This window comes from Mus caroli, unplaced genomic scaffold, assembly GCF_978045245.1.
Source record: "Mus caroli unplaced genomic scaffold, Mus_caroli_1 scaffold_17, whole genome shotgun sequence".
In the NCBI taxonomy this organism is placed as follows: Eukaryota; Metazoa; Chordata; class Mammalia; order Rodentia; family Muridae; genus Mus; species Mus caroli.
In genome coordinates, this window is record NW_028227272.1 from 85,707,963 (window position 1) to 85,734,501 (window position 26,539).

Sequence of the window (26,539 nt, forward strand, 5' to 3'; positions counted from 1 at the left end):
CTGGTCTGTCATTATGACAGAGAGAAGCTGAGGCGGGAAGCATCTGAGTTCCAGGCCACCTTCTTTTTTTTTTAATTTTTAATATTTTTATTACATATTTTCCTCAATTACATTTCCAATGCTATCCCAAAAGTCCCCCATAGCGCCCCCCACTTCCCTACCCACCCATTCCCATTCTTTTGGCCCTGGCATTCCCCTATATTGGGGCATATAAAGTTTGCAAGTCCAATGGGCCTCTCTTTCCATTGATGGCCGACTAGGTCATCTTTCGATACATATGCAGCTAGAGACAAGAGCTCCGGGGTTCTGGTTAGTACATCATGTTGTTCCAACAATAGGGTTGCAGATCCCTTTAGCTCCTTGGGTACTTTCTCTAGCTTCTCCATTGGGAGCCCTGTGATACATCCAATAGCTGACTGTGAACATCCACTCCTGTGTTTGCTAGGCCCCGGCATCATCTCACAAGAGACAGCTATATTTGGGTCCTTTCAGCAAAATCTTGCTAGTGTATGCAATGGTGTCAGCGTTTAGAAGCTGATTATGGGATGGATCCCTGGATACAGCAGTCTCTAAATGGTCCATCCTTTCATCACAGCTACGAACTTTGTCTCTGTAACTCCTTCCATGGGTGTTTTGTTCCCAATTCTAAGAAGGTGCACAGTGTCCACACTTTGGTCTTCATTCTTCTTGAGTTTCATGCGTTTAGCAAATTGTATCTTATATCTTGGGTATCCTAAGTTTTGGGCTAATATCCACTTATCAGTGAATACATATTGTGTGAGTTCTTTTGTGATTGTGTTACTTCACTCAAGATGATGCCCTCCAGGTCCATCCATTTGGCTAGGAATTTCATAAATTCATTCTTTTTAATAGCTGAGTAGTACTCCATTGTGTAAATGTACCATAATTTCTGTATCCATTCCTCTGTTGAGGGACATCTGGGTTCTTTCCAGCTTCTGGCTATTATACATAGGGCTGCTATGAACATAGTGGAGCATGTATCCTTCTTACCGGTTGGGACATCTTCTGGATATATGCCCAGGAGAGGTATTGCTGGATCCTCCGGTAGTACTATGTCCAATTTTCTGAGGAACCGCCAGACTGATTTCCAGAGTGGTTGTACAAGCTTGCAATCCCACCAACAATGGAGGAGTGTTCCTCTTTCTCCACATCCTCGCCAGCATCTGCTGTCACCTGAATTTTTGATCTTAGCCATTCTGACTGGTGTGAGGTGGAATCTCAGGGTTGTTTTGATTTGCATTTCCCTGATGATTAAGGATGTTGAACATTTTTTCAGGTGCTTCTCTGGAATTCGGTATTCCTCAGGTGAGAATTCTCTGTTCAGTTCTGAGCCCCATTTTTTAATGGGGTTATTTGACTTTCTGGAGTCCACCTTCTTGAGTTCTTTATATATATTGGATATTAGACCCTTATCTGATTTAGGATAGGTGAAGATCCTTTCCCAATCTGTTGGTGGTATTTTTGTCTTATTGATGGTGTCTTTAGCCTTGCAGAAGCTTTGTAGTTTCATGAGGTCCCACTTGTCAATTCTCGATCTTACAGCACAAGCCATTACTGTTCTATTCAGGAATTTTTCCCCTGTGCCCATATCTTCAAGGCTTTTCCCCACTTTCTCCTCTATAAGTTTCAGTGTCTCTGGTTTTATGTGAAGTTCCTTGATCCACTTAGACTTGACCTTAGTACAAGGAGATAGGAATGGATCGATTCGTATTCTTCTACATGTTAACAACCAGTTGTGCCAGCACCATTTGTTGAAAATGCTGTCTTTCTTCCACTGGATGTTTTTAGCTCCCTTGTCGAAGATCAAGTGACCGTAGGTGTGTGGGTTCATTTCTGGGTCTTCAATTCTATTCCATTGGTCTATTTGTCTGTCACTATACCAGTACCATGCAGTTTTTATCACAATTGCTCTGTAGTAGAGCTTTAGGTCCGGCATGGTGATTCCACCAGAGGTTCTTTTATCCTTGAGAAGAGTTTTTGCTATCCTAGGTTTTTTGTTATTCCAGATGAATTTGCAGATTGCACTTTCTAATTCGTTGAAGAATTGAGTTGGAATTTTGATGGGGGTTGCATTGAATCTGTAGATTGCTTTTGGCAAGATAGCCATTTTTACAATGTTGATCCTGCCAATCCATGAGCATGGGAGATCTTTCCATCTTCTGAGATCTTCTATAATTTCTTTCTTCAGAGACTTGAAGTTTTTATTATACAGATCTTTCACTTCCTTAGTTAGAGTCACGCCAAGATATTTAATATTATTTGTGACTATTGAGAAGGGTGTTGTTTCCCTAATTTCTTTCTCAGCCTGTTTATTCTTTGTGTAGAGAAAGGCCATTGATTTGTTTGGGTTAATTTTATATCCAGCTACTTCACCGAAGCTGTTTATCAGGCTTAGGAGTTCTCTGGTGGAATTTTTAGGGTCACTTATATATACTATCATATCATCTGCAAAGAGTGATATTTTGACTTCATCTTTTCCAATTTGTATCCCTTTGATCTCCTTTTGTTGTCGAATTGCTCTGGCTAGGACTTCAAGTACAATGTTGAATGGGTATGGAGAAAGTAGACAGCCTTGTCTAGTCCCTGATTTTAGAGGGATTGCTTCAAGCTTCTCACCATTTACTTTGATGTTGGCTACTGGTTTGCTGTAGATTGCTTTTATCATGTTTAGGTATGGGCCTTGAATTCCTGATCTTTCCAAGACTTTTATCTTGAATGGGTGTTGGATCTTGTCAAATGCTTTTTCCGCATCTAACGAGATGACCATGTGGTTTTTGTCTTTGAGTTTGTTTATATACTGTATTACATTGATGGATTTCCGTATATTGAACCATCCCTGCATGCCTGGGATGAAACCTACTTGGTCAGGATGGATGATTGTTTTGATGTGTTCTCGGATTCGGTTAGCAAGAACTTTATTGAGGATTTTTGCATCAATATTCATAAGGGATATTGGTCTGAAGTTTTCTATCTTTGTTGGGTCTTTTTGTGGTTTAGGTATCAGAGTAATTGTGGCTTCATAGAATGAGTTGGGTAGAGTACCTTCTGTTTCTATTTTGTGGAATAGTTTGTGAAGAACTGGGATTAGATCTTCTTTGAAGGTCTGATAGAACTCTGCACTAAACCCATCTGGTCCTGGGCTTTTTTTAGTTGGGAGACTATTAATGACTGCTTCTATTTCTTTGGGGGATATAGGGCTGTTTAGATCATTAACCTGATCTTGATTCAACTTTGGTACCTGGTATCTGTCTAGGAACTTGTCCATTTCATCCAGGTTCTCCAGTTTTGTTGAGTATAGCCTTTGGTAGAAGGATCTGATGGTGTTTTGGATGTCTTCAGGATCTGTTGTTATGTCTCCTTTTTCATTTCTGATTTTGTTAATTAGGATGCTTTCCCTGTGCCCTCTAGTGAGTCTGGCTAAGGGTTTATCTATTTTGTTGATTTTCTCAAAGAACCAGCTCCTTGATTGGTTGATTCTTTGAATAGTTTTTCTTGTTTCCACTTGGTTGATTTCGCCCCTGAGTTTGATTATTTCCTGCCGTCTACTCCTCTTGGGTGAATTTGCTTCCTTTTGTTCTAGTGCTTTTAGGTATGTTGTCAAGCTGCTAATGTGTGCTCTCTCTAGTTTCCTTTTGGAGGCACTCAGAGCTATGAGTTTTCCTCTTAGAAATGCTTTCATTGCGTCCCATAAGTTTGGGTATGTTGTGGCTTCATTTTCATTGAACTCTAAAAAGTCCTTAATTTCTTTCTTTATTCCTTCCTTGACCAAGGTATCATTGAGAAGAGTGTTCTTCAGTTTCCACGTGAAGGTTGGCTTTCTATTATTTATTTTGTTATTGAAGATCAGCCTTAGTCCATGGTGATCTGATAGGATGCATGGGACAATTTCAATATTTTTGTATCTGTTGAGGCCTGTTTTGTGACCAATTATGTGGTCAATTTTGGAGAAGGTACCATGAGGTGCTGAGAAGAAGGTATATCCTTTTGTTTTAGGATAGAATGTTCTGTAGATATCTGCCAGATCCATTTGATTCATAATTTCTCTTAGTTTCTCTGTGTCCCTGTTTAGTTTCTGTTTCCATGATCTGTCCATTGGTGAAAGTGGTGTGTTGAAGTCTCCCACTATTATTGTATGAGGTGCAATGTGTGCTTTGAGATTTACTAAAGTTTCTTTAATGAATGTGGCTGCCTTTTTATTTGGAGCATAGATATTCAGGATTGATAGTTCCTCTTGGAGGATTTTACCTTTGATGAGTATGAAGTGTCCCTCCCTGTCTTTTTTAATGACTTTGGGTTGGAAGTCTATCTTATCAGATATTAGAATGGCTACTCCAGCTTGTTTCTTCATACCATTTGCTTGGAAAATTGTTTTCCAGCCTTTCATTCTGAGTTAGTGTCTATCTTTTTCTCTGAGATGAGTTTCCTGTAAGCAGCAAAATGTTGGGTCTTGTTTGTGTAGCCAGTTTGTTAGTCTATGTCTTTTTATCGGGGAGTTGAGTCCATTGATATTAAGAGATATTAAGGAAAAGTAATTGTTGTTTCCTGTTATTTTTGTTGTTAAAGTTGGCATTCTGTTCTTGTGGCTGTCTTCATTTAGGTTTGTTGAGGGATTACCTTCTTGTTGTTTCTAGGGCGTGGTTCCTGTCCTTGTATTGGTTTTTTTCTGTTATTATCCTTTGAAGGGCTGGATTCGTGGAGAGATAATGTGTGAATTTGGTTTTGTCGTGGAATACTTTGGTTTCTCCATCTATGTTAATTGAGAGTTTGGCTGGGTATAGTAGCCTGGGCTGGAATTTGTGTTCTCTTAGTTTCTGTATAACATCCGTCCAGGATCTTCTGGCTTTCATAGTCTCTGGTGAAAAATCTGGTGTAATTCTGATAGGCTTGCCTTTATATGTTACTTGGCCTTTTTCTCTTACTGCTTTTAGTATTCTATCTTTATTTAGAGCATTTGTTGTTCTGATTATTATGTGTCGGGAGGTATTTCTTTTCTGGTCCAGTCTATTTCGAGTTCTGTAGGCTTCTTGTATGTTCATAGGCATCTCTTTCTTTAGATTTGGGAAGTTTTCTTCTATAATTTTGTTGAAGATGTTTGCTGGTCCTTTGAGTTGAAAATCTTCATTCTCATCCACTCCTATTATCCATAGGTTTGGTCTTCTCATTGTGTCCTGTATTTCTTGGATGTTTTGAGTTAGGATCTTTTTGCATTTTACATTTTCCTTGATTGTTGTGCTGATGTTCTCTATGGAATCTTCTGCACCTGAGATTCTCTCTTCCATCTCTTGTATTCTGTTGCTGATGCTGGTATCTATGGTTCCAGATTTCTTTCCTAGGGTTTCTATCTCCAGTGTTGCCTCATTTTGGGTTTTCTTTATTGTGTCTACTTCCCTTTTTAGGTCTAGTATGGTTTTGTTCATTTCCATCATCTGTTTGGATGTGTTTTCCTGTTTTTCATTAAGGACTTCTACCTCTTTGATTAGGTTATCCTGTTTTTCTTTAAGGATTTGTACCTCTTTAGCAGTGTTCTCCTGCAATTCTTTAAGGGATTTTTGTGTTTCCTCTTTATTGTCTTCTACCTGTTTACCAGTGTTCCTTTGTATTTCTTTAAGTGTGTTATTATAGTCCTTCTTGAAGTCCTCTACCATCATCAGGAGATATGCTTTTAGATCCGTGTCTAGCTTTTCCGGTGTGTTGGGGTGCCCTGGACTGGGTGAAGTGGGAGTGCTGGGTTCTGATGATGGTGAGTGGTCTTGGTTTCTGTTAGTAAGATTATTACGTTTACCTTTCGCCATCTGGTAATCTCTGGGGTTAGTTGTTGTTGTTGTCACTGTTTAAAGATTGGAGCAGAGGCTGTGTTCCACTCACCAGCAGTCTCAAAATCCTGTGGGGGGGGTCGTGGGTAGCTGGCAGTACCCCGGTGCTGGTCCAGCCGGAAGAGGCTTGTGGTCCTACTAAGGCCGGTTTTCTGCTTCCCTAACTAATGCAGTCTCAGGTCCCGCGCACAATTGGATTGGAGCAGAAGCTGTGTTCCACTCTCCAGAAGTCTTAAGATCCTGTGGCGGGTGTTGTGGGTAGCTGGCGAGTGTCAGCCGACCCTCCGCCCTCGCTACCCCGGTGCTTTTCTGACCGGAAGAGGCTTGTGGCCCTATGTAGGCCGAATTTCTCCCTCCCCAACCAAAGCAGACTCAGGTCCCGCGTGATTGGACTGGAGCAGAAGCTGTGTTCCACTCACCAGTAGTCTCAAAATCCTGTGGCGGGGGTCGTGGGTAGCTGGCGGGTGTCAGCCGACCCTGCGCTCTAGCTACTCCGGTGCTGATCCAGCCAGATGAAGCCTGTGGCCCTACTCTGGCCGGTTTCTGCTTCCCTAACTAATGCAGTCTCAGGTCCCGTGCGCAATTGGATTGGAGCAGAAGCTGTGTTCCACTCACCAGAAGTCTTAAGATCCTGTGGCGGGTGTTGTGGGTAGCTGGCGAGTGTCAGCCGACCCTGCGCCCTCGCTACCCAGGTGCTTTTCTGACCGGAAGAGGTTTGTGGCCCTATGTAGGCAGGATTTCTCTCTCCCCAACCAGAGCAGTCTCAGGTACCGCGTGATTGGACTGGAGCAGAAGCTGGGTTCCACTCACCAGCAGTCTCAAAATCCTGTGGCGGGGGTCGTGGGTAGCTGGCGGGTGTCAGCCGACCCTGGGCTCTAGCTACCCCGGTGCTGATCCGGCCTGATGAGGCCTGTGGCCCTACTCTGGCCGATTTCTGCTTCCCTAACTAATGCAGTCTCAGGTCCCGCGCGCAATTGGATTGGAGCAGAAGCTGTGTTTCACTCACCAGAAGTCTTAAGATCCTGTGGCGGGTGTCGTGGGTAGCTGGCGAGTGTCAGCCGACCCTGTGCCCTCGCTACCCCGGTGCTTTTCTCCCAGGCCACCTTCTAATGAATGAGTTTAAAGCCAGTAAGTGTTTAATGCTGGTGAGAATAAACATATTACGATAAGTTGGGGAGAGAAAATGATTTGTATTTTTATGAGCATCTAGAAGAATCAGAATACTCATACATACACACACACACACACACACACAGAGAGAGAGAGAGAGAGAGAGAGAGAGAGAGAGAGAGAGAGAACTGAGGAATTGAGTATGGATGCAGAGTTCTGGGAAGAGACAGGAGGATCCCTCCTACTCCCTGGCCAGTCTATCTAGTAGAGATAGAGATCTTCAAGTACAGGGATTCTATTTTGTTTTAAAAATAAGGTGGAGAGAGATGGAGGGAAGACATCCAGTATTGAAATCTGTCTCCCAGATGCACCTGTACACACCACGTATACATCCCTTCAAGATACTTCCCAAGCACAAAGGAAGAGTGTATACTAGTTGCCTGTGGGGAAGATATCTCTGTGATAGGTACACAAAGGAATGAAGGTCTGAGGTGAAGTTAGAGATCTTGTTAGACAAATGCATACAATTTTCAACATTGTCAAACCTTACACTTTAAAACGGGTTCACTTGCTCATAAACACATAAGAATTGAATGTTCTGTTCTATGGAAAGCTATGAGACAAGGCGGTCATTGAATAGTTTCTTACTGCTTTAATGAGTGAGGCCATGATGATCAATTGCATCCCTGCAGACTTACAGAGCATGCCACTAAAGTACTCTAAAGGTGAATTTCATCATGATTTGTATGAGGTGGCTTTAGCTTTGTAACAGACATCTCAAGTTGTTGCTCTTAGAAGCTCTTCTCCTAAATCAACTACTCACTCTATACTTTGTTTTAAATCTAAATGTGCCTTCTATGGTTTTTTTTGTTTCCTGAACATGAACTTTTTGTTGTTGGTTTTTTTTTGTTTTGTTTTGTTTTTTCAAGACAGGGTTACTCTGCGTAGCCCTGGCTGACCTGGAACTCACTTGGTAGATCAAATTGGCCTCGAACTCAGAAATCTGCCTGCCTCTGCCTCCTGAGTGCTGGGATTAAAGGCGTGTGCCACCACGCCCAGCTGAACGTGAACTTTTAAGATAAGAATTCTTATGTGTCTCTTATAGCACCAATAACTTTATACCCATGGGCATTTATTATAAATAACTACTTGTTTGGTATATGACTTTTCTAGTTGAGTGCCTGGTTATGATATAGATTACACATTTTCCTAATACCATTCCTTTCATAAAGACATGAATTAATATATTAAAAACATATTTAACAATATTTGTATAAATAGATCCCATGATGATGTGAAAATGGTGGTATGTGTTGATTATAACTTACGGAATATTCTTGGAATTAGATGCATTTTAGACTTCAAAATATCTCAGATTTAGGAGTATTCGCATTTATGATATAAGAAAATCTTGGAAAATCTGCAGTTTAAACTTGAAATTCAATTATGTTTCTTACTATATACCTTATATGCACAGCCTAAAGATAACTTCTATAAAATATTATTAAGTCATTTGTACATTGACTATGATTTCATGTACAAGATGGTGACACTGAAATTTTTTAGGAGTGAAATTTTCAGAGTAGTGATATATATATATATAATATATATATATATATTATATATATAATAACAGTAATAATAGCTTGAAGGCATACCTGAGAACAAGTACAGAGTAACTTAGGGTGAGGGTGGGGGAAGCCTCAGCAGCCTTGGCGATCACTGGTGAGCTAAGCCCTGACAAGCAGAAGCTGTTGAAGCAATGCCTGGAAATTACTCCTGAGAGAATTCCTGGAAACTGGTCACCGCAGTTCTTGGAAACCCGCACAGGAAACCAGTTGGTTAACAGATGGTTATTAGCCTTGGGGATTGATTATGATTGTGAGCTGCAAATGCCTCATTTGTGAGCCTCTGTATTCAAAATCTCTGGCTTTGTACATGCGTGTCTGAGTGTGCTTTAAGAGTTTGCTGGAAGAGTCGAGGCAACTAGCTGTAATCCTCAAAACTGCTGGCTGGCCTCCTGTTAATTGCAGAAGGTGGAATCAACTTACAAATTAGCAGACCACAATTTGATGTCATGTGTTTAATTGCTGGAATAGAGAGAGAATTGGATCTGTATGCTGGAAAGTTTAGCTCTACAGAATTGAAGGATAATTACATTGCTGGTGGCACTTAGTTTGGTCTCATTTGTGGCCGTGGTTATAAAACACTATAACAGTGTATTGTGTCCTGAATTATGCACTCAATGTACACTTAATACAAACAAACAAACAAGCAAACAAAAATACCACAGGGCAAGACTACATGCAGCATTCCCATCCCACCTAAATTGTGAACCTCTGTAACAACCCAGCTAGCTCACTGCTGAAGTTCAGTGCTGCATACCAGCGCGAAGGGAGTATTGTACCATATATCACTTGCCCATGAGGAGAGCAAGATTTTAAATTCAATGTGCATGTTTGAATATCTCATAATAAAAACTCCCATTTTGTACAATGAATATATTCTGATAGCATTTTTAAAATGCAGAGTGAAATTTTTACTGAATACATGTCCCTTTTATATTTTCCTAATAGAGTAATTATAATTCAAAGACTGTATATTATGGACCCCCATGTAATATCCTTTTGAAATGCAGAAAGCCACCCCTGAGTCTGAAATCTGGGGACAGTTAACAGATTAACCTCTGCCAGTTCAGGAAACTAAAGAGAGCCTTTCCAATCCTAGCTGCTGCCGGTGCTTTGAGAGAGGAAACTTGGCAATTTATCTTGGGTAATGATTATGAACATAGGCATGAGAAAGAGCCTGAAAACATAAACAATATTATGCAAAAGATCGACTTCACTATTTTCCATGGCAACTTTTATGATGTTGCTAGGTGATGTTTGCTCCAAATTTCACTTTATTTTTACTTTTTTCCCAGTAACTATTAAAGTATCATAATTATTTGCTAAGAAACAGTGATGAAGGAAGGGATAAAATGTCTGCCCAGAAAGTATTCTCTGGTGATGAGAATACACAGAGTAACAGAGAGTCTGGTTGCAAACAAAGCACTACGATAACCAAGTTGTAACCTTTAAAAATACACCCAGTTCTTCTGTATCTGTTGCTACCTCCTCATAAGTGCATGCAAGACAACAAATGCTGTCTGCCACTGCTTTCATAGTTGACACTCAGTTACTGCCCTGGGGGAGGAGGAAGTATGCTTGATGTCAGGAAGGGGTATGCACATAAGGCCAGCATTTTGACAGGTGTCCAATACTCAGTACTCCACTCCTAATTTCAGATAATTGTTCACTATCTGTCTTAGTCAGGGTTTCTATTCCTGCACAAACATCATAACCACGAAAACAAGTTGGGGAGGAAAGGGTTTATTCAGCTTACACTTCCATACTGCTGTTCATCACCAAAGGAAGTCAGGACTGGAACTCAAGCAGGTCAGAAAGCAGGAGCTGATGCAGAAGCCATGGAGGGATGTTCTTTACTGGCTTGCTTCTCCTGGCTTGCTCAGCCTGCTCTCTTATAGAACCAAGACTACCAGCCCAGAGATGGTACCACCCACAAGGGGACCTCCCCCCTTGATCACTAATTGAGAAAATGCCTTACAGTTGGATCTCATGGAGGCATTTCCCCAACTGAAGCTCCTTTCTCTGTCATAACTCCAGCCTCTGTCAAGTTGACACAAAACTTGCCAGTACAATTGAACCCTTGTCAACTTGACACACAAACACATCACTAATAAGCCTCAAACCTTACATTCTTATTCACCCCCAAGGTCTAAACAACTTTAAACGCCCCACAGTCTTTACATATTCTTAAATTGTCAATCTCTTTAAAATATCCATCTCTTTTAAAATCCAAAGTCTTTTTACAATTAAAAGTCTCTTAACTGTGGGCTCCACTAAAATAGTTTCTTCCTTCAAGAGGGAAAATATCAGGGCACAGTCACAATCAAAAGCAAAAATCAATCTCCAACTGTCCAATGTCTGGGATCCAACTCACGATCTTCTGGGTTCCTCCAAGGGCTTGGGTCACTTCTCCAGCCATGTCCTTTGTAGCACAAACGTCGTCCTCTAGGCTCCAGATGCCTGTACTCCACTGCTGCTGCTGCTATTGGTGGTCATCTCATGGTACTGGCATCTCCAAAACACTGTGTGACCCCTTCAGTCCTGGGCCATCAATTGCAACTGAGGCTGCACCTTCACCAATGGCCTTCCATGGCCTCTCACAGTGCTGAGCCTCAGCTGCTCTGTGTGACCCCTTCATGCCTTCAAAACCAGTACCACCTGGGTGATCCTTACACATTACCAAGTCCCGCTGCAGCAGGAGTACAACCTTGGCTATCTCTGGAACACAGCCTTTTCATGCTTTCAGAAAACACTTCCCAGAAGATGTCACCTCAACGATGTTGGTCTCTTCTTAATCGCCGCTAATTTCTTAGCTCCAGCTAACCAGCATCAATAGTCCCAGTAATGCAAAGCTTTTGCTTTAGTAGTTCTGGTATCTTGTTAATCACAGCTGATTCTTAAGCCCCAGCTAACCAGAACTACAGAATCTTCACAATCAAAACAGCAATGGCCCTGAAAACAGTCTTTAATTTTCCCTCTGAAATTTCACAAGCCAGACCTCCATCTTCTGCACTGTTCTCAACATTATCTTCCAAGCTCCTACACAACATCTGACAGAGCTCTTAACACTGAATGGATCTTCTAGCCCAAATTTCCAAAGTCCTTCCACAGTCCTCCCCAAAATATGGTCAGGTTGTCACAGGAATACACCACTATGCTGGTGCCAATTTGTCTTAGTCAGGGTTTCTATTCCTGCACAAACATCATGACCAAGAAAACAAGTTGGGGAGCAAAGGGTTTATTCAGCTTACACTTCCATACTGCTGTTCATCACCAAAGGAAGTCAGGACTGGAACTCAAGCAGGTCAGAAAGCAGGAGCTGATTGATACAGAAGCCATGGAGGAATGTTCTTTACTGGCTTGCTTCCCCTGGCTTGCTCAGCCTGCTCTCTTATAGAACCAAGACTACCAGCCCAGAGATGGCACCACCCACAAGAGGTCTTCCCCACTTGATCACTAATTGAGAAAATGCCTTACAGTTGGATCTCATGGAGGCATTTCCTCAACTGAAGCTCCTTTCTCTGTGATAACTCCAGCTGTGGCAAGTTGACATACAAAACTAGCCAGTACACTATCCCATAAAACAAGAATGGGTAAAACATGCTATTATTACTTGATATGAACACTGATTCCTTATATTATCAAATCAGTTATTTTGTTCTATATTTGTTGTGATTATATTAACTATTTCGTCAATTTATACTTAAGAATAGCTACCTTATGCTGAATGTAGCTATTCTTAAGTTTGTTGTCTTCCTACTTACACAAATGAAAATAACTTTAACACACTCGAAATATCAATTGAGCTATGGGGACTAAGCAATTATTAAAAAGTAACACTCCTGTAGGGTAACTTCACCAACCAAGAATTAACACACACATACACATACACACACACACATACACACACACACACAGGGGGGGGGAGAGGGAGAGAGAGAGAGAGAGAGAGAGAGAGAGAGAGAGAGAGAGAGAGAGAGGAAGAGAGGAAGAGAGATAGAAAGAGAGAGAGGGAGGGAGGGAGGGAGGGAGGAAGGGAGGGAGGGAGGGAGGACGAGAGATAGAAAGAGAGAGAGGGAGGGAGTGGGAGAGGGAGGGAGGGAGGGAGGGAAGGAGGGAGGGAGTGGGGGAGGGAGGGAGGGAGAGAGAGAGAGAGACATTACTCTTCTCTGTTAAAATACCTTATGTCTTACCATGACCTGATGATGTAAACCTATTTTTTTCTTATATTCTTCCAGTTTCTAACACATTCTATCCTTTGAAATGCATAGTGTAGTCACAATTTTTAAGAAGAGTTCTTCTTGTCTTTAGTTACCAAGAAACTTCATGCACAGACTTGAAGTGGTCAGGAATATCTACACTAAGAAGACAAAGTGAGTTCCAGGACAGCCAGGGCTATAAAGAGAAACCCTGTCTCAGAAAAAGAAGAAGAAGAAGAAGAAGAAGAAGAAGAAGAAGAAGAAGAAGAAGAAGAAGAAGAAGAAGAAGAAGAAGAAGAAGAAGAGAATACCTAGAAACCAAATAAAATGGGTGTGACACTCTTAGCCCTCTGAAGCTCATGCTGAGTAGTAATCAGGATCAATGCCAATTAAGGCATTGCATAAACCAAATAGCTGACAACACACACACACACACACACACACACACACACACACACACACTGAAGGAGAGAATTATTTTGGCTCACGATTTGGGGATCAATTTCACCATAGTTCAGAAGGCATTGAGGCAGAAGCAGCTTTGTCACAGCAGCAGTCATGTGAGGCTAATGCTCACATCTTGATGGTCCAGGCAAATACACAGATCAAGCAGGATGGGTAATAAACCCCAAAGTCTTGTCCCCCAAGATACACACTTCTCCCTGTTAGATCCCACCCTGTAAAGGTTCCACAGTCTTCCAAAATCATAACCTCATCTTGAGACCATATAATGAATAAGCCCCTAGGGGATTATTTTTATATTCAAACTACAATCCATTATTTGTAAATAATAACATTAAATACATAGGTTTGCAACAGAAACAAGAGTTTATTGAGATAAATTACTTGAGTTTGTAAGTTTGGGAAAAGTGAAAGATTATCAATTTTATCAACAATGTGGTTGAATTTTTCATGAGTTGTGCAGTTTGACAGAATTTCAAATTTGAGGGTTAGAAAGGAAAAAGTAGCAGATAGTGAAGAAAATTTCAAGATTTCTCGAGGATAAAATGAAAAGACAATTTTACTACAGAATCTGCATTCAGTACTGGCACTAGAGACTTAACAGATTAGTCAACAGAAGCGAGATGTGTAGAATGGCTGGTAACAAGAATAGAAATCCCTAGAAGGGAATGAAAGTGGAGTACTGACAACAGATCTGTAATATCTGGTAGGAAAGCTAAAGACTCCGTAATCCAGAGATCTGAAGCCACTGGATCCACATCCCACTGGGTAGCAGCTTCTAGATCCATAGCCCAGGGAACTGCAGCTCCTAGACCCAAAGCCCAGAGAGCCAGCATATGTGCCCTGGCAGGGACTGCAGGGCGTAGAGCTCCTGGGATAGTAGCAGGGCTTCCGGCAGGGGCTGGGCACCACACAGGATCTCTGGCAGCTGATGGGCTCAATGCAGGTCTCCTGGCATCGGATGGGCTCAATGCAGGTCTCCTGACAGCGGATGGGCTCAGTGCAGGTCTCCTGGCAGCGGATGGGTTCAATGCAGGTCTCCTGACAGCGGATGGGCTCAGTGCAGGTCTCCTGGCAGCGGATGGGCTCAATGCAGGTCTCCTGACAGCCACTGCGCAGAGAGGAGCTCAGCTGGCAGGTGCTGGGAGAGCAGCTGGTAGTGGTGTAGACCAGGTTGCTGGGGTAGGAAGAGCCACGGCAGGATCCTGAGGAGGGCAGGCAGCTCCTAAGGGAGCGGGAGGAGAAGTTTCCAGAGCAGCAGTTGTAGGCCATGTTGAAGAGGAGGCTGAGAGTTGGATGTTAACAGGGAAATTGTGAGTTTGAATGTCACCCAGTGGAGAGCTGGGTTTATATACTCTCAGAGGCAGGTGTGGTACCCAACAGTCTCATACTTGATGCATTTGTGTGTTTCCTGGTTTACAAATGTGCAACTCAGCAATCTCTGTAATTGTAGCTGCATTTGAATAGTTTTCTGTACAGTACATTTATGGGTGTTGTAACAGAGGCCAAAGAGCTACTCCTATCTACAAAATGCTATGACTATATTATATTTACGCCTTCCCCCTCCTAGCTATGGAAGCCCTTTCCACTCCTCTAGTGTATACTACTTGCCTTGCTTCTGCTGGGGAAGGGTTCTTTTCTAGAACTTGAAAAGGAGATATTGTTGATTATCTGGTTGCTGGATCTGTTTCCATACGGATAGAACTATTCATAAGAATGGTTCATCTTGTCAACTTCCACTGCCATACTGCCAAATCCCCTTATTGCAATTCCACATAGTGGTAACCGAACACAAGTATAGCAGGGGCTACACTTATACATTGTTTATCAGGTTGAATAGAAACAGATTCAAAATAGATAAAAACCAGTGGACTAAGAGAGGCAGCAAAAGACTGATGCTAGCCATGGAAAAGGATCTCAGTGGAAACAGTTCTACTTGAATGAAGGGGGGAAATAAGAATAGAAGTGAAGGAACAGTGAGGGTTTCCTTGTTGTTGGGTTTGTATTTTTTACAAGAGCTTGCAGTACTGTCCAGGCTGTGTTGGAATGAGTGATCGCTCTGCCTGATCTTCCTCAGTGCTCAGACTGAAGGTGTCAGCCTTTTCTGCTGTCCTTTTACACAGTTTCTTGTCTTATTTCAATCTTTATAAATTAACAATACTAAAATTTTTTTATTATCCTTCCATCATCTGCATTTATAATCTTTGACATTTTCTAACCATTTCAGTATGACTCTAACTTCTCATGCTGTTGAATATAGTAACTTTTTGTCAGTCAAATGTCCTGGAACCCAACTACACTTTCCTGCCTAAGTATGATTTCTCATCCATCCCTAGGGTTTTTTTTTTTCCTATTCTGAGGTACATAAATGTGTAAACCTCTTCCTCGTCCTCGTCCTCCTCGTCCTCCTCCTCTGGTTCCTTCTCTTTCTGTTCCTCCTCCTCTCCCTGCTTTTCTTCTCTCACTTTCTCTCCTTCGATCCCTTTCTCCTCCCTCTTACCTATACTTATCATTTTGTTTCTTCTGCCTTTAAATTTTACTTTGTCTTTTATTTTCTTCTTTGCTTTTTTGAAAAATTAATTTACTATTTTTTCCTATCAAACTATAGATTTAAAGCTGAAAATGTGCTTGGTATGCTTATCAATTTCTTAGTATATAATCATCTTTTTCTACATTCACTGATAAATTATTCTGTTACAAAATACATACAAATGATATTCAGATAGAAAAGGAATTTATTGCCACAGTCTATGAAAAAATTCTCATTTTTCTAATAAAATCTAAGGCATTTTAATACTGATAAAGCTTACATTATATAGTAGTACGGAAAATACTATAATTGAGACTATAAAACTTAAAGAGGGATGATGTGAAAATACAAAATACTTCCCCCCTTTTTGGTTTCAGTTCTTTAAGAATAAAATTCTTATTGTGTTATTTTGTGCGTTATGTTAAGCAGGTTATCAATAAGAAAATGTGGGAAATATTTTTCCCATTTCTTTTCCTGTTATTGTTTCATAAATAGCTCTTTAAGTTATCTTGAAAACAAATAAGTATTCAAAACAAACTGTAATTCTATAACGTAAGAATGGATTCAATGATTTCTTCTTCCGGTACTCTGCAATCTGTCCATGGACCCCTCTGTAATCTAGCTCATGTGAATACTCTAACCAATTTTTTTTTGTCTCTATAGTGCTATAATCTTGTCCACATAAGTTGAGATAATTTTTAATGTTTTTCAAAAAGACTTACCTTTGAACTAAATTCATGTGAGATTGCACGATTTCATCTGTATAGCTGTATATGATTATTTTCATCTAATTATCCATCAAGATGGAAAAACCTGAATAATTCAAGTAAAATGTCAGACTTGGGAGGCTACTAATGTAAAGCTTTTGATATTTGATTGCAGATTCTCATCAATAGGTGATAAAATGATGTCTTAATATCTGAGGTATTTCTGAAAGAACCTCATTCATATAGAAGGTCATGGCTTCTCCTTATAATCTCAATGGATCTGTCACTCACAAGCCCAGGATGTTGCTTTTAAAAATGATTTAGAACAAAATTTCCATAATCAAAAATCAATATCCTCTATATTAAAATTCTATTTTAATGGTTCTTTTTTATTAGGTATTTTCTTTATTTACATTTCAAATATTATCCACTTTCCTGGTTTCCCATCCGAAAATCCCTTATCTCATCCCCCTACCACCTGCTCAGCAACCCATCTACCCCTACTCCCAGTCCTAAATTTCCTTTACACTAGGGCATTATGCCTTCAGAGGACCAAGGGTCTCTCCTTACATTGATGTCTGGCAAGGCCATCTTCTGCTACATATGTGGCTGGAGCCATGGGTCCCTCCATTTGGACTCTTTGGTTGGTGATTTAGTCCCTGGGAGCTCTTGGGGTACTGATTAGTTCATATTGTTGTTCCTCCTATGGGACTACAAAACCCTTCAGCTCCTTTTGCCCTTTCTCTAGCTCCTCCATTGGGGAGCCTGTGCTCAGAGGTTGCCTGAGAGCATCCACCTCTGTATTTGTCAAGAACTGGCAGGGCCTCTCAGGAGACAGCTTTATCAGGCTCCTGTCAGCAAGCACTTATTGGCATCCACAATAGTGTCTGGGTTTGGTAACTGAATATGAGATAGATCTCCAGGTGGGGCAGTCTCTGGATGGCCTTTTTTCAGTCTCTGCTCCACACTTGTCTCTGCATCTCCTCCCATGGGTATTTTGTTCCCCCTTCTAAGAAGGATCAAAATATCCACACTTTGGTCTTGCTTCTACTTGAGCTTCATGTGGTTTGTGAATTGTATGTTGGATATTCTGAGCTTCTGGGCTAATATCATCACACCCAGCTAAATTAGTACTCTGTCATTCAAAGAACATTTGACTCCACATGATCAAAAATATACTCATGACAGCAAGGCTCCTGCATGCCATTCTGAAACACAGTTCTTCCTTTAGTAACACTGTTAGTATTTTTCTCAAGAAGATTTTTTTAGGACATTTACATGAGATCAAAGATACACTGCTTGTTGTCTTTTAAATATATTAATAAATCTTTGGGGCTGGCTAGACAGTTTAGCAGTTATTAGCACTTGTTATTCTTCCAGAGATAGTTTGACTCCTAGTACCCATGTCAGGCAGCTCACAATCACCAGGAATTAGGTCCAGGGCATCTACTACCCTATTCTGGGCTCCAGGACTACCCATATCCATGTGCATATGCACTGCACAATTTTCACACATATATACACATCAAAAACCCTGTACTTGCTTTCTTATAATTTTTCTGTAAAGTGAGTAGAAAACGTGGATTCCAGGATTTAGAACCCTTGCTCTTCTTCCAACTTACTCAGTTTAATACTCAGTACATGCATGGTTGCTTACAACTGTCTCTAACTTCAGTTCCATAGATGTACAACTTCATCTTCTGGCTCTTTGAGGGCACTGGGCATGTTGATGGAGCATGTATATTTAGGCAAGATACCTATACAGTAAGATAAATTAAAATTATTTTTAAAACATGGATTCTAATACATACTGCTTAATTAAGAGACAATTCTCAAACGGAGAAATATGCTAGGAAATAGAGGAATTTAAGCAACTGTCAGCACTCAAGCTCAAATCCAATAAATGCTTTTTACAGGGACTCAGCATGCTTTTACGAAAGAAAAGGTTTTTAAGAAGAATTTTATAGACATTTTTGTACTCAGTATTCAGTGTTCCTAAGACCTCACATGGGGCATTAGCAAGGTGTTAACATGCTGTGGGAGTGAGAGGGTCACATGTTACTTTGAAATTCACAGCTACAAGTAAAATAAAAAGAAATAAGGAGGTTTAGAAGGATAAAATGGAATGACAAGACAATATAATAATGTAAAATCATGTGAAGTTAGAACTCCCTGCAGCTCTGTGGAAAGTAGATGTATGTGTAGGGAAGGTACTCAGAGTTAGACAGACAAGCCAGATACCCATAGCCATAGCATCTGAACCTGTAAGAACATAGCAGTATCACAACTTTAATGTAATGAACATTCATTCTAATGAGAGATTGGTACTCTCATTAGAATCATTCCTATGCCATCTGAATATAAATAAGTACTTAAAAATGATAAAGATATCAGTTGAAGACTGCTTAAATATTGATTAATTCTTCCAGGAAAATAGAAAAGAAAAAAAAGAAAAAATATACAACTAAGAACTGATCAGTTTAATCTGGAGCTGTGATGCCCTTAAAGTTATATCCTGATTTAGGCATCTGTGATTAAAGCAATAAAAATCTTCCAGACTTACACGACTACAGAATGAATTTGGATTTCCAAGCACTTCAAATTTTTATTTTATTTTATTTTTTTTAGCCCTGGGGAATACCACAGAGTATAGAAAGCCAATTTTGACAAGCAAAATTGAATTTCTAATACCCAAGCTCTTTATAAGACACTAGCCAAGCACAGAGACCAAGCTTAAATTGCATCAGTTCTTGATTGGATTGAAAGCATCTATGGTATTGGTGTCCTTATTCTAGCAGCCTGGCAGAACTGAGAAGAATAATCTTGAGAGGAAGATAAAGTCTTTTTCCAGGTAAAATTTCTGTTGTACCCCAGAGCATGGAAGAAATGTACAAAACCTTAAACACTAGAGCGGCAGAAGTTAGAATCTTAGTCAGTATTCATGTAAGGCACAACCAGACATTAAAAAGCAATCATGTGTCACACAGGACTGGTTCAGTCAGCAGCACATTGCATTAACAATGAGGACCCTACAGGATTATGTCACACGGTGAAAAAGCAGCCATATTTGTTTAATTGCATCCTAACATTAAAAATGATGAAACTTGCTAACAGTGAGATTTCTTAAACCCACGCCCATCATTCAGCCTGACACCGGACTGTAGCTATGTGAAGAATTTAACTCTATGTAACAGGAACATTTTAGGTTTGAGAAATAATTATAGCTGGGAACAAAAGATGCAATTCAGAAACTGGATGGGAAAATAAAAATAATGGAATTGAATTTAACTAAAAACTTAAAAATAAAGTAACTAATTTGAATGTTTGTATTTCATCAGGAACCTAATGACAGCTCTACACACAGTGAATTGAGTTATGATAAACAAGGGCGTTTCCAAACCAAGAGTCTTGACAAATGACTGAAAAGAAAGAAACCAGTGTAAGAGATTGGAACTGGGAATGTACGTCTTTGTCATTACTGGATCTAAGAAAAGCAAGGGATGAATAGGATAGCAACATTTGGGGAGATTTCAGTTGAGAATGTTTGAGTAGTGATCAAAGGCATCAGCAACGACACAGCAAAAGGGAGGGGACTGTACTCCGTCTCATCACTGTAAAGAGAGTTAGAGATAAGCTCAGTAGACATGATTTTGATACAGAGACAAAACATAAAGTTTTCATATTTTTAATAAATCAGCACAGAATTTAAACTGTTTTGCCAGCCCCAGTTGACATTCTCAAGAATAAGAACCCTTCAGCATCTTGTGCTAACTGCTGTAGGCAGTTTTCTTTATAAAACGTTGTAAACAGAATGTTCTGTGTTCGGCATCCTTCGACTGTTTTTCCTCACCAGATTCTCCCTCGGATTGAGGACTCAAAAGGAAGAGAAAAGCCCCCCTTGACCAATGCAGGATAAAGGTCATTCCTTAAGGGACTCAGGGCTGGCCATCAGAGCCTATTAGAAATTCCTTGGCCTTCTCTGGACTTGAGAACAGACCTTGACAAATGGGGTCATTCAGAATTGTGCCTAAATTTCAGAGCACAGTAGGAAAAACCATAGCGAATAAATCTCCCTGTGGCTTAAGAGGTGAGACTCAAACCCGTCTGTCACTCAGTCACATGGCCGAGAAGCCAGTATGACCTCAGGCCTCATATCACACACACCAGATGTAAAATTAGTTCCTTCTTCTCACATGAGCGTTTGCTACTCAGTACCTTTCCACAAGGTTTCAGACTTTTGATTCTTATATTTCTGCTCTGTGGGATGATGACACTCATCATTCACTTGCTCTCTCTCTCTTCTTTGGCCCAACCTTTCTCAGGTTTCCTTAGCTTCTATAGTTAACATGCTGCTGTCTCCTGGGGGAAACTCATAGGTAAAACTGTGTAATCCGCATGGCATAAGTTTGGAAAATAAGAATGGTTGTCAATGGTTAATCTTTAGTAGGTTCCACAGGATATTCAAAGAAATTCTGTCAGATCATTAACAAACAGAGATGCATATTATTATCATTCAATACCATGGGAGTAAAAATACTTTTCTTTATCAGATCCCCTGGTTAAACACATCCAACTGTGTCAAGAAGAAAAGGAGGGATTTTGCTAAACACAATGGAATAAGTACCAGTGTAAAATAGTCATGACATCTCTGACAAAGCAGTATGTCATTGTCTTAACTATAACAAAATTACAACACCCATAAATATACTGTGCAGAAAACTATTCAAATGCAACTACAATTACAAAGATTACTGAGTTGCACATTTGTAAACCAGGAAGCACACAAATGCATCAAGTATGAGACTGTTGGGTACCACACCTGCCTCTGAGAGTATATAAACCCAGCTCTCCACTGGGTGACATTCAAACTCAGAATCTCCCTGTTAACATCCAACTCTCAGCCTCCTCTTCAACATGGCCTACAGCTGCTGCTCTGGAAACTTCTCCTCCCGCTCCCTTAGGAGCTGCCTGCCCTCCTCAGGATCCTGCCGTGGCTCTTCCTACCCCAGCAACCTGGTCTACACCACTACCACCTGTTCTCCCAGCACCTGCCAGCTGAGCTCCTCTCTGAACACTGGCTGCCAGGAGACCTGCATTGAGCCCGTCCGCTGCCAGGAGACCTGCATTGAGCCCATCCGCTGCCAGGAGACCTGCATTGAGCCCATTAGTTGCCAGAGGTCCTGTGTGGTGTCCAGTTCCTGCCAGAAGCCCTGCTACTACCCCAGGAGCTCCACACCCTGCAGTCCCTGCCAGGGGACATATGCAGGCTCTCTGGGCTTTGGGTCCAGAAGCTGCAGTTCCCTGGGCTATGGCTCTAGAAGCTGCTACTCAGTGGGGTATGGAAATAGCAGCTTCAGACCCCTCAATTGTGGAGTCTATGGATTCCCTTCCTTGAGTTATGGGTCCAGATATTGCTCTCCAATCTATTTTGCTTCTCGTTCCTGCCAACCTTGTTATAGACCAACCTGGGGATCAGGTCTCTGCGGCATCAGCTGCTAAGTCTTTAACTCTCCTATGTCAGTCTATGCTCTGAAGCTATTGTTTTCCTGATCAATCACTACAGATAGTCTACCATCCTTCCATTAATGACTTTTTCTTCTCAAAAATTGGGCAGATTATGAGATTAGTGGGTTATCCAGAAATTATGCTTTACTCTCTGTTCTGTTGATATAGACACATTCTATTTGCTTTTGACCCAAGGTCGTTTGAAAATTGAAAATTGCATCTAATAAACTTGTGCAATCTGAAAGCTCCATGTATTGTTCATGTTATTATTACTGCACTCATGATTTTTGGCACCTGTGGTTTGGGACATGTACATAAGTTCAGGATGATTATCCAGCTGGATTTGGGGACACAGTTTTGCATTAGTTTGATTCTCTTTCTTGGCAGTTGTTCTTTCTAGGGAGATCAACATTTGTGAGGAAACAACAGGGCTCAACTAGAGTGTGAATTGCCTGAGATTAAACGACATGAATTTCTGATGAGCCAGAAAAACAAAGCAATTAGGAACGGGAACTAGAAATGCAAGGACCAAGAATAAGATGTATAATTGACAGGGTGACATGTGTGAATAGGCAAAAGCTTAAGTCTAGTATGTGACTGTACGTTTTCAGTCAGGAGAGAGTAGCTTTGAACACCTCTCAAGACAGACACTTACTAGTTGATGTAAATGCTAGTCTTCCTGCCTCCGGAGGTTGGTAAGACCCCTGCACCTCATCCACACAGGAGAAAGGCTAGGATCATCTTTCAGGAGGTGCTGGAAACCTCCTTACAGCACCCATGCTCAACCTCAAGCAACAGAAGAAGGTTTCTATTAAGAAGGTTCTATGCCTCAGTACAGGGGAATGCCAGGGTCAGGAAGGGGAGTGGGTGGGTGGGTTGGGGAGGGGGTGGGGGGGATAGGGGATTTTTGGAAGGGAAACTAGGAAAGGAGATAACATTTGAAATGTAAATAAAGAAAATATCTAATAAAATATTTCAAAAAGAAATAAAACTATAATAAGAAAATACATTTTAAAAGATCTACGTGGATTCTGATTCTTGAAATGTACCAAATTCATTCAAAATAGCATAAAACTTTCAGGAAAAAAAGTTTGTACTCCTGGAAGTAAGATAATATTTTTTAGCTATGACAATAAAAATACCAAAAAAGAAAGAAAGAAAGAAAGAAAGAAAGAAAGAAAGAAAGAAAGAAAGAAAAAAAGAAAGAAAGTTTTACTCACGAGTTTTCCTCTGCATCCCAAATGAGTTGAACTTAAACTTTTGGGTGCAATTTATGTGACATAATATCTTAATGGAGGCTTAAGATTACATGTACTGTGGGCATTAAGGGGGGAAAGCGGAAGAAAAACAATCAAAAGGTACATTTTGGTGTTTTTATAGTGAACTACTAGAATCTCATATTCCAGGGACTTCCATGGCATTAATAAAGACTCCTGGGGTTGTCTATTCCTGTATCTGTACAGGGAAAGACATTTTTCATTCACCTTCTTTCTTTGATTGGTTGAAGCTCATAATTTCATGCATTATCATAAGTATTAAAGGGAGACATGACAACAAATCTTTCCATGTAAAAGTGGAGATAAATAAGTCACAAAGATGTATTCAGATTATTGCAGGTGAGATATTTATCACAGAAGCTGTGTAAAGACCCCATAACGTGGCGTGTCATGGCCTCTGTGTGATCACCTGTGATTGCATGCAACATAGATAAAGGTAATACTAGACAAAGAAATCTCATTTAATTATTAAAGGATTAAGAGAAAAAAAAAAGATTTTCCTCCTTTCAGACAAGAGGGAAATAAAATGCATAATGGGTTGGAAGTTTGCCAAAATTTTAGGTCAAATCCTGGTAAAATTTCAAACAAACAAAAAAATTTCCTTGTTCTTTCTTGACCTATAAATTACACACAGACACAGATTCACACACACACACAAACAGAGAGAAAGAGAGAGAGAGAGAGAGAGAGAGAGAGAGAGAGAGAGAGAGAGAGAGAGAGAGAGAGTTAGTTCCTAGAGACAAAAGTTTTTGGTGCTTCTGCCCTTCTGGAAATCACTTCATACAAACTGATTTCATTTATCGCACCTCTCTCATTAGCTTTATTGGCTTTGTTTGTTTTAATTTCTATTTATTTTGTTTTGATTTTAAGAGAGATAATGAGAATGAATGTGAAGTTGGATTGGGACAAAAGTTAGTAAGATCTTGGAGGATTTGGGACAGGGGAAAGAACATGATCAAAATCTATTGCAGAAAAAAATTTAAAAATCAGATTTAGGATAAAGCTTAAAAGGCAGTAAACAATTTTTCTTCACAAATACTTTTAACTATTTTGACATATGATAAATTGATAGAATACAATTTGGTTACATTTTAGAAAGCATTAGAAACCTTCATTATTCTGAAAAGTGTCATTTATTTAAATTATTCTTATTAATATTTTATAATTCAGTTTATAAATCAATATGACTAATATCAATTGTTCTTTCCAATAATACGGAACCAAATTAACAAGAATAATTAATTTGCCAAACTTTTGTGACATATCTTCAATACTGTAAATAATACCCTAGTTTTAGCTAGTCGGTTGTTTAGTTAGTTCTAGTTAGCTATGCTGGAGGGGTGTGAACCAACTATGAGGTCATATTAAGGCCTGGAATACAGTGATGTCACAAGATTCAGAAAGAAGATAGGATGTGAGGAAAAGACTGGAAATTCATCATGGAATGTGTGGTTCATCAACAAAAGGAAGCTTCTAGAAAAATGTTATGCTTTGTAAAGCAAGTATAATTCTAAGTTCAATAAAAAGAGGCTAGGATATGCTGCCATAGATACAAGTGAAGTCAATAATTTACTACTTTGGGAAAACTGTGAGTGTCAGTAGTATACATACTACACACACACACACACACACACACATTTTGCTGGAATATTTCAACTCATATTGGAAATAACCTCACCTAGCCTAGCATGGCTACCACGACGGCAAGTGGACTTGATCACAGGAGTCACACTTTATTTTATTCACCATGACATCATCAGGACTTGTGGCTTTTATTGTCACTGTGACAACACTAGTAAAGCTTTGGAGAGCTTTATTAGGATTCTTCGGATCAGATTGTGAAATCAAATTGCTAGAATTAAATCTGTATTCCAAACACTGAGCAACCCTGACATGAAGCTGGCTGCATTTTGTCCTCCGTGGTATCTTTCTTTGGCTAATGGCATGGCATTTCATACTTGGTGTGTTTCATTGTTTAGTATTTTTGTGACTGTTTTGTGTCTCTCTTCTTTTTTTTTTTCTCTAAGAATATAAGTAAAAGGTATTTTATTGACATAAATGAGAAAAATTGAAAAATAAATAAAATGTTTATCTGAGTCTTATGTCAACATATCCTTGCTTCTGCTAATGTATATGACCATCTTTTTTGTCTGTTATTTTATTTATTTACATTTCAAATGTTATTCCCCTTCCAAGTTTTCTCTCCACAAGCCCCCCATCCTCTCCTTCCCCCCACCCCCCGCCTCTATGAGGGTGCTTCCCCACCTGCCCATAACAGCTATTCTCTGTATGCTCTTCTGAAGAATGCACAGGAATACAAATGTCTTTGACTATCCCCTCAAATGGAAATGTTTTCTCTGGTTTAAAGATCCTACTTTTTTTTGCACAGATTTCTCTTATACCTTTCAACTTGGTTAAGCATTATGAAGTCATAGCTACCCATCCCCCACACTGCTCTAATTTTGAACCTTCTATCTCCGGTATTCCCTTGCTCTTCCTATATTATCGATGCCAACTTTAAGGTATGCATCCTGAGTGGTCCTATTCTAGTATCCCAGCTTCCATATGTACTCTAGGCTAAATACAGAAAAAAAAATGTTTTCAAAGCAAGAATCTGTCAGAGAGACAACATATGGTGATTATATTTCTGTGGCAGAGTGATGTCACCCACTATTTCTCCTCAGTTCCCTCCACTTACCTATATACTTGGTGATTCTATTACAGCTGAGTCATATCTTGGGTATAAGTGTCATATTCTCACCCATCTTTTGGTAAGCAGCATGGATGAGTCTGTTTTCTCACAACTGTGAATGGGCCCACAAGGAGCTTGGATGTGGAAGCAACTCTACTGTAGGATATTATATCTTGATTTGTACCTCGGATTGCTCATGAAGGGCTCAGCGTTGTGGTTCTTCTATTTCCAGTTTTGGAAAATCTCCATACCAATCCCCAGAAGGATTACACTACCATTAGTTGTTAGCAGCACCAGTGTATAGTGTACCACATCCATGGGGGTACGTTCATTGACATTTGTACTTTTGATCTTATCAATTTTGAATGGGGTAATCTTAAAGTTATTTTAAGCTGTATTCCCATGATTGTTAAGTATATTGAACTTTTTTTTTAGAGTTAACTAGACATGTCAATTTCTACTTTGGAGAGTTATTGTTTTCTATAGTCTATTTTGAATTGGTTGTTTTCTTGATGCTTCTTTTTAAAGTTCCTAATATGTTCTAGACATTAATTTTCTGTCAGATGTATATCTGCCAAATATGCTCCTCCATTTT

At 40.0% G+C, this 26,539-nt stretch overlaps 2 protein-coding genes across 5 annotated transcripts; one reads left to right on the plus strand and one right to left on the minus strand.

Moving 5' to 3' along the window:
• Nucleotides 1-13,842: 13,842 nt before the first annotated feature.
• Nucleotides 13,843-14,505, minus strand: LOC110312079 (keratin-associated protein 13-2-like). Of its 2 annotated transcripts, XM_085832195.1 has the most exons (2): nt 14,343-14,505; nt 13,843-14,192 (listed from the first exon to the last, which is right to left on the minus strand). In XM_085832195.1, the coding sequence occupies exons 1-2, from the start codon at nt 14,503-14,505 to the stop codon at nt 13,843-13,845; spliced, it is 513 nt and encodes a 170-aa protein (XP_085688321.1). The 2 variants fall into 2 exon arrangements, with proteins under 2 accessions (XP_085688321.1, XP_021041289.1); XM_021185630.1 differs by having other exon boundaries at nt 13,843-14,505.
• A 6,879-nt stretch (nt 14,506-21,384) lies between these two features.
• Nucleotides 21,385-21,969, plus strand: LOC110312076 (keratin-associated protein 13-2-like). 3 transcript variants are annotated; one of them, XM_021185628.1, is made up of 2 exons: nt 21,385-21,573; nt 21,619-21,969. In XM_021185628.1, the coding sequence occupies exons 1-2, from the start codon at nt 21,385-21,387 to the stop codon at nt 21,967-21,969; spliced, it is 540 nt and encodes a 179-aa protein (XP_021041287.1). The 3 variants fall into 3 exon arrangements, with proteins under 3 accessions (XP_021041287.1, XP_085688320.1, XP_021041286.1); XM_085832194.1 differs by having other exon boundaries at nt 21,631-21,969; XM_021185627.1 differs by having other exon boundaries at nt 21,385-21,969.
• Nucleotides 21,970-26,539: the final 4,570 nt, after the last annotated feature.

Coding starts and splice junctions, on each gene's coding strand:
- LOC110312076 (XM_021185627.1), top strand. CDS start 21,385: ATGGCCTACAGCTGCTGCTCTGGAAACTTCTCCTCCCGCTCCCTTAGG.
- LOC110312079 (XM_021185630.1), bottom strand. CDS start 14,505: ATGGCCTACAACTGCTGCTCTGGAAACTTCTCCTCCCGCTCCCTTAGG.